Genomic DNA, 7,198 nt, shown 5'->3' on the forward strand with positions numbered 1-7,198 from the left:
TCCACGGTAAATCGCCGAGAGAAAACAACCGTAGAACCTATGGGTTTGCAGACTATCTGACTCGTTTCAGCAACGAGTCGTCCAAAATCACAAGTCTGGACCAGGGGCTAGCCGTTTTTTTTCTTCTGCAAAACGGAATACGAGCTGGCAGCAAGTTCCTAGACTTCATGGTCATGCATCCCCCGCAGACCTTGGAAGAAGCTTTGGACGCCTCGGATAAATTCATCCGAGCCGAAGAGTGGAACAAAGCTAAAACTCAGCCTCAATCTTGGGCTGGGAAAACAAAACAACAGCAATCTGAAGGCCAAGGCCAAAAGAAAGGGAAGACGAAGGCCTCAGAACCGTCTTCAGCCTTTGAGCTGAAGAAAGACAAATCTACCCCGTACACGGGCAAATACGAGTCTTATACCCCGCTCGCCCTTCCTCGTGCTAAGACATATAGCGTGACGAAGGACGAGCAAAAATATAGAAGGCCGAGGCCACTTCCCCAATGGCATCAGAAAATATACAAGGACCGATGGTGTGAGTTTCACGAGTCACCGGGACATCCTTGCTATTTCGGGAGGGACAAATTCTCGGCGAGAGCGGAAACACCACTTAAGGGCACTAACCCATCAAGTCAACAATACTGACATCCGAACGCCTCAATCTCCGGTATCGAACATGACGTTCACAGCCGAAGACTGTCGGGGGGTGACATTCCCCCACGAGGATCCACTGGTTATAATCACAACAGTAGCTAACCACAATGTTTGGCGAACCCTCGTCGACGGTGGTAAGGGCGCGAACATTCTGTTTCGTTCGGCCTATAACCAGTTGAAGTTGAAGACCGAGCATTTAACTCCGGTACCCTACCCGGTATCAGGATTCAACGGGTGTTCATCATCTTCCGACGGGAAAATCACTCTTCCTGTCACCATCGGCAGCGATGAAGCAGCCAAGAACGTTATGGCCGAATTTTTGGTTATGGACGTTCTATTGGTATACAACGTGATCATGGGGAGACCTATGATTCACGACATCCAAGGGGTACTCTCCACGTATCATCAGTTGATGATATACGTTTCAAACACCGGCTACCCCTAAAGAATTCAAGGCAGCAAAAGAAAGCTGCCCGATGTAACTACCTCAAGCCATCCACAAGTCGTTCTGAAGACGACGAGGATAAGGAGGAAAAGAAAAAGACATGGAACGGAGGGCAAAGAAGCCGAAAGGCCTAAGTGCTTCGGCCCAAGGAGCCCTAGCGAGAGAAAGCCCGCCAGGAAAGGAAAAAGCTGGTTTCTCATCTGAGCCGAAAGACTCATAAAATCAGCCGAAGTCTGGGAGACCTGCCGATATTGACAGCAGGCCCAATTGCGAAGAATTTGGCCCCAAAACAATGGAGCTGGATCAGCAGACTAAATCAATAGAGTTGACCGAATGAGACCCTTAAAAATGCGTCACCATCAAATTGGATCTCGATCCGAACGTCCGTGTGGAACTCATACAACTCCTTCGGGACAACAAAGATGTGTTCGCTTTCTCGAAAATAGACATGCATGGGATTGACCCGAACCTCATCTCTCACAAGCTTAATGTCGATCCCACATGTTGACTCATTAAGCAAAAGAAGCGGAATTACTCCGTAAGCAAGAACCGAGACATTGTAGCCGAGATCAAAAAGTTGGTGGACGCAGGTTTCAACGAACCCTGCCAATATCCAAAGTGGCTGGCTAATGTTGTAATGGTTCAGAAGGCAAATGGCACCTGGAGAATGTGCGTTGATTTCATGGACCTGAATAAGGCTTGTCCGAAGGACTTCTACCCCTTGCCGAGGATCGATCAACTAGTCGACTCGACGAGCGGGCATGCTCTGCTTAGTTTCATGGACGCATTTCGGGGTACCATCAGATCTTCATGCACCCCGACGTCCGAACAAAAACGGCATTCGTTACGAATGCCGGGGTGTACAACTATAAAATGACGCCCTTCGAATTGAAAAATGCGGGGGCAACATACCAAAGGCTAGTTGATCAGGTGTTTGCCGAGGAAAAAGACCGTAACTGGAAGTCCACGTTGACGATTCTATTGTCAAAAGAAAAGAAGCGAAAGACCATGTCACAGACCTGGCCGAAACCTTCGCCACCTTAAGAAAGCACCAAATGAAGCTGAATCCGAAGAAGTGTGTCTTCGGCATGAGGTTAGGAAAAGTTCTGGGCTTCATGGTCAGCAAAAGAGGGATTGATGCCAATCCTGCAAAGGTGCAAGCAACGTTCGATCTTCTTGAGCCGAAAACAAAGAAGGACGTTCAACGGCTCACCGGGAGAATGACCGCCTTGTCTAGGTTCATTTCTAGAGCCTCGGACAAAGGTTTTCCTTTCTTCAAAGCCCTAAGACTCCCGAAAACAAAAGAGTCTGGGAAGACGAGTAAAGAGAAGCCTTCAAGCAGTTTCGAGAGCATCTGGCTCAATTCCCGACGTTGGCTTGTCCAGCCGAAGGAGAAACTCTGTACTTATAAGTGGCAGTCAGCCCAACCACTATAAGCGTAGTGCTACTAAGGGAGGAAGAAAAAGTTCAGCAGCCGATCTACTTCGTCAGCCACACTCTAACGGATGCCGAGACTCGCTACCCCCTACTCGAGAAAGTTGCATATGCAGTAGTGGTAACCGCTCGGAAGCTGAGGCCATACTTTGATTGCCATCAAATAGTGGTCTTAACTGATCAGTCGCTGGAAAAAATCCTCGGCAAAGTTGAAAAATCTGGTAGGCTAGCGAAGTGGGCCTTCAAGCTCACAAAGTTCAGCATCAACTACTAGCCGAGAGCAGCCATCAAAGCTCAAGCTCTAGCGGACTTCCTGGCCGAACGCTCGTACCAGGAGACGTTAGATGAAGAAAGAAAATCTGGACCGTTTTTACAGACGGATCCTCCACAATAAATGGTTCGAGGGAAGGGGTAGTGATAACCTCTCCCGAAGGCAAGTCCTTTGAGTATACACTCAAGTTTTCTTTTAAAGCTTCGAACAACGAAGCTGAACATGAGGTAACAATAGCTAGCCTAGAATTGTGCATCTCACTGGAAGCCGAACATGTCTTCCTAAAAACAGACTCTTAGCTCGTCGCAAATCAGATCCGAGGCGAATATGAGGCCAATGAGCCCTCCATGATAACCTATCTCGCAAAGATCAAAACGATCATTGCGAAGCTGAGAACTTTCGAAGTTCAGCTGATCCCAAGGGGTCAGAATGCACAAGCCGACGGACTCTCCAAGCTTGCTAACTCAACTCTAACCGAGCTGAACCGATCTGTATATGTGGAGGTACGCCGAGAAATAAGTGTTGACGAAGTACCTGAAGTGTGCTGCGTCAACCATGAATCGAGCTGGATGGATCCCATCCTAGCTTACAAATTTCGGGGATATATTCCCGAATACAAAGTTTTGGCCTCCAAACTGAAGCGAACCAGCTCAAGGTTCATCGTCTTCAGAGGAGAGCTACTGAAAAAATCCGTCTCAACCCCATTGGTGAAGTGCGTGGGACCAAAAGATGCTGATTATATCATTCGGGAGATTCACCTCGGCATCTGCGGGAACCACATGGGGGGAAGGACTCTGGCCCACAAGGAATTAAGGGCAGGGTATTATTGGACCACCATCGTCTCAGATGCTAAGGAGCTGGTCAGAAAATGTGAGAAATGTCAAAAATTCACACTAGTCATCCATCAGCCGGCCCGAGATCTCCAGCCAATCTTGAATCCGCTTCCATTTGCCCAATGGGGTCTGGACATCTTGGGTCCCTTTCCCGATGCTCCATATCAGAAAAGATGGCTGATAGTCGGCATAGACTATTTCAGCAAATGGATTGAGGCCGAAGTAGGCTCGAACATTACAGAGCAAACAGTCAGAAAGTTCATCTGGAAGAATATTATCACTCACTTCGGCATACCGAAAGTTTTTGTCTTTGATCATGGGAGGCAATTTGATAACTTGCCGCTGAGACGGTATACCGATCAGTTCGGCATAAAATTGGCGTAATCAGCAGTGTGTCATCCGCAAAGCAACGGACAAGCCGAAGCTGCAAACAAGCAGATCCTCAATGCTCTCAAGAAGAGGGTTGAAGATCAAAATCCAAGTGGATAGAGGAACTCCCAGGATCCCTCTGGTCACTTCGGACAACTGAAAAAGAGGCTACGGGTCATTCACCATTTGAGCTGGTGTATGGGGCCGAAGTCGTTCTTCCAGTAGAAATCGGTTCTAAGAGTCTGCGAGTGCACCACTTCTCGGCTGAAAATGAACAACTCATGAAGGAATCCCTCGACTTCCTAGATGAAGTAAGAGACTCAGCCCGAGACAGAATGGCTGCATACAAACAGAGAATTAGCAGGTTCTACAACCGAAGAGTTTATACGAGGCCTCTCAAAATCGAAGACCTCGTCCTTAGGAATGTTGCAGCTGTGCAGAAGAGCCAAATTCATGGGAAACTCTCAGCCACTTGGGAGGGACCTTATGAAATTTATGATGAGCTTCAGCCTAGAACATACCGACTTCGGCAATTGAATGGAACTAAGCTGAAAAATAATTGGAATGCTGATGTACTTAAGAAATATCACGTGTAAACCCTTCGGGGCTGAACAATCTATGTAAGTGCACTTTCATTGATTGATAAAAAGGCCTTAGAGCCACCATTTCTACAAAATTTTGCAAGTTTTATGCTTTATTTTTCTGCCTTTCTCATTTTACAAAAAGGGTTCTCCCTCGGAACTGTCCGAAACGTCGCCCCCTAGAGGCATTATGTTTCAGATTGCCGCTGAACCAGCCTAAAATGGAACAATGATCTCACCACCAAAGTATCACCCCTCAAAGGCACTATACTTCGGATAAATCAGTTCTTGGGGACAAAGAGACTGTGGATGAGTCCAAGTATTGCCTTAAGCTAGCCCTGTACCTCAGATGGTCGTTGTTTGATACATTGCCAAAGCAACGACCCTATGTCTCAAACATCCATTCCCTCGGATAAAAAAGAAAAGCAGAGAAGAAACAAGAAAAATATCATAAACTACAAAAAAATTTGACTCAGAAATTTTGCTAAGGCTAGAGCTTCGTCTATACCAAATAACTAGCAATCACCTTAAAAATCCGAAGACAATCACTTCTGATTTCTGGGGGGGGGGCAAGGAGCACTCAGATTACGTTCAGAAAATTTCCAAGCCGAAGTTTCATACTTAGAATTTCGAAAAAGCAGAAAAAAGCAAAGAAAGGCTAAGCTACAAGAACACGACAATAGAAAGAAGAAAACAGTGCATATCATGAGAAAATATGCTCGGATACCGAGCTACATCAAATCAAATATTTCAAGTGTGAACACAGCGAATATTAAATCGGCAACCGCCCACAAGCGGATTTTACAGCTGCCGAACTAAGTACAACTACTCAAAAACAAAAATAAAGTTAGAGTTTTTACAATCAAGGCAAGCTGAAGCAAAATAAACTTAAGGCAAAAATAGATGCGGCAAATACACAGTTAAGCACACGTTGACCCGCAAGACTCTGAAGGCGACTGCCCGACTTCCTATGCTTCAGTAAGGTCTGGCTGACAAGAGCTGGGACCCTGGGAACCTTCGACACCAGCTGAAGACGAGGCAATTCCAGCCAGAGCATTCTCAGATTCTCTCTGCCTGACTTTAGGAGAAAGCCTCTCTTCCTCTTCAGCTTCGGCAATGACCTTAGCTACCTTCGCGTCCCAGTGAGCCAAGAATTCACTCTCAACAAGATGAGCAGTGGTCAAATGTAGTCGTTCTCGTTTAGTGACCACTCTTCAGCTATGTCCCAATTAATTTGGGGGTAAACATGAAAAGCGAGTTGTCGAGCCGCCTTGTACCCAATGTTGAATCCCTCATCATACTGCTTATGAGTGTAGATCCGAACCAGCAATAGCTCTTGGGCAGCCTGGACCCTGGCAGCTTCCTCACCTTGGTTCTACAGCTGATTCCGGACGATAGACAACTCAATCTGAACCTGAGACAACTCGGTCTCCTAGTCCTTTAGCTGAGTGTCCAACTCTTGCAGCTTCTTGTCCTTGGCCTCAGCTGCAACCTCGGCATGAACAAGTTTGGCATTTCTCTCATTTCGGAAGTGCTGAATTTTAGCAGCTTGCTCTTGCTCCTTCTTTCTAGTCTCGGCCTCACGAGCAGCCACCTGAGCATGGACCTCGTCCTTAATCTTCTGCTCATTCCGAGCTCGGAAGCCAAGGATGTCCGCAACCCCATACTCGTTGATTAGGGCCTCATCCTGGTCAATGGTGGGAAAGACGTGCTGCTCCATCTCCCAGCAGAAGGTGTCGAACGCAGAGGCCATCTTTTTGCACTCCTCTTCGGCCTCAACAGCGGCCTTCTCGGCCTTATTGCGTTCACCCTCCTCGAGCTTGGCCTTCGACTCGTCGCGCATTGCGATGGCCAGGAAGTGGTTCTGAGTGGTCTGCAAAGTGGAAGAGCAGATGTCAAAAAAAAAACAAAAAAATAAAATACGTGAAAATATTACTTAAGTACGAGAATTTACCTGCATCAGTAGCCTCTAATTCTCGAGGAAGGGACCCGGCACCTTGTCCGAAACCTCAGGAGCACCAGCAGCAGATCTAGCAGTCCAGTGTCTCGATCTCTCCAACTCAGAAGCGTTGGCAGGATCGTCGAAGTACAAAGTGGCTGAAGGACGCCACGCATCAAGCGTAACTCTGGCGCGATCAGGGATCGGAACAAGGGGAGCCGAACCAAACCCCATCTCAGAGGAATGGAAGGTCCCAAAGGAGCCAGCCGCTGAAGAAGAGGGCACATTGTTCTGCTGCTATGTAGCTTTCTTCTCTTCCTCAGCTTCTTGCAGCTTTTCCTCAGCAAAAATTTGGGGAACGTTCTGCAGATCTCTACATCCCCATCCTTGCTGCCTCTCTCAGTAGAGGCATCCAGCTTCTCAAATTCGTGATGGATCTCTACAATGAAGGACTCGGCCATGTGCCGAGGGGACAGCACCCCTTTAACAAAATATTCACCCCTCTGAGCTGCAGCAGATTGCTCAGGAGGGGGAGTTGGTTGCATTACTTCCTCCTCCCTGCATTTCTCGGGAGGGGGAGGAGTCTTCTCAGTCTCACATCCTTTGGCAGGCACCTCAGGAGTAGGAGGAACTTCTTCTCGTTGCTACTCAGGTTTATCCTCCTCAAGCCGAGGTCTCTTTGGTG

The 7,198-nt window shown here is 47.5% G+C and overlaps 2 protein-coding genes across 2 annotated transcripts; both read left to right on the forward strand.

Moving 5' to 3' along the window:
* The first annotated feature begins 663 nt into the window (after positions 1–663).
* Positions 664–1,086, forward strand: LOC145580665 (uncharacterized). The gene has a single exon (XM_081637792.1). The coding sequence runs from the start codon at positions 664–666 to the stop codon at positions 1,084–1,086; it is 423 nt and encodes a 140-aa protein (XP_081493918.1).
* Positions 1,087–3,138: 2,052 nt separating this feature from the next.
* LOC145580666 (uncharacterized) lies at positions 3,139–5,972 on the forward strand. Its single transcript, XM_081637793.1, has 3 exons — positions 3,139–3,974; positions 4,094–4,357; positions 5,891–5,972. The coding sequence occupies exons 1-3, from the start codon at positions 3,139–3,141 to the stop codon at positions 5,970–5,972; spliced, it is 1,182 nt and encodes a 393-aa protein (XP_081493919.1).
* Positions 5,973–7,198: the final 1,226 nt, after the last annotated feature.

This window comes from Chenopodium album, chromosome 15, assembly GCF_948465745.1.
Source record: "Chenopodium album chromosome 15, dcCheAlbu1.1, whole genome shotgun sequence".
Taxonomy (NCBI): Eukaryota; Viridiplantae; Streptophyta; class Magnoliopsida; order Caryophyllales; family Amaranthaceae; genus Chenopodium; species Chenopodium album.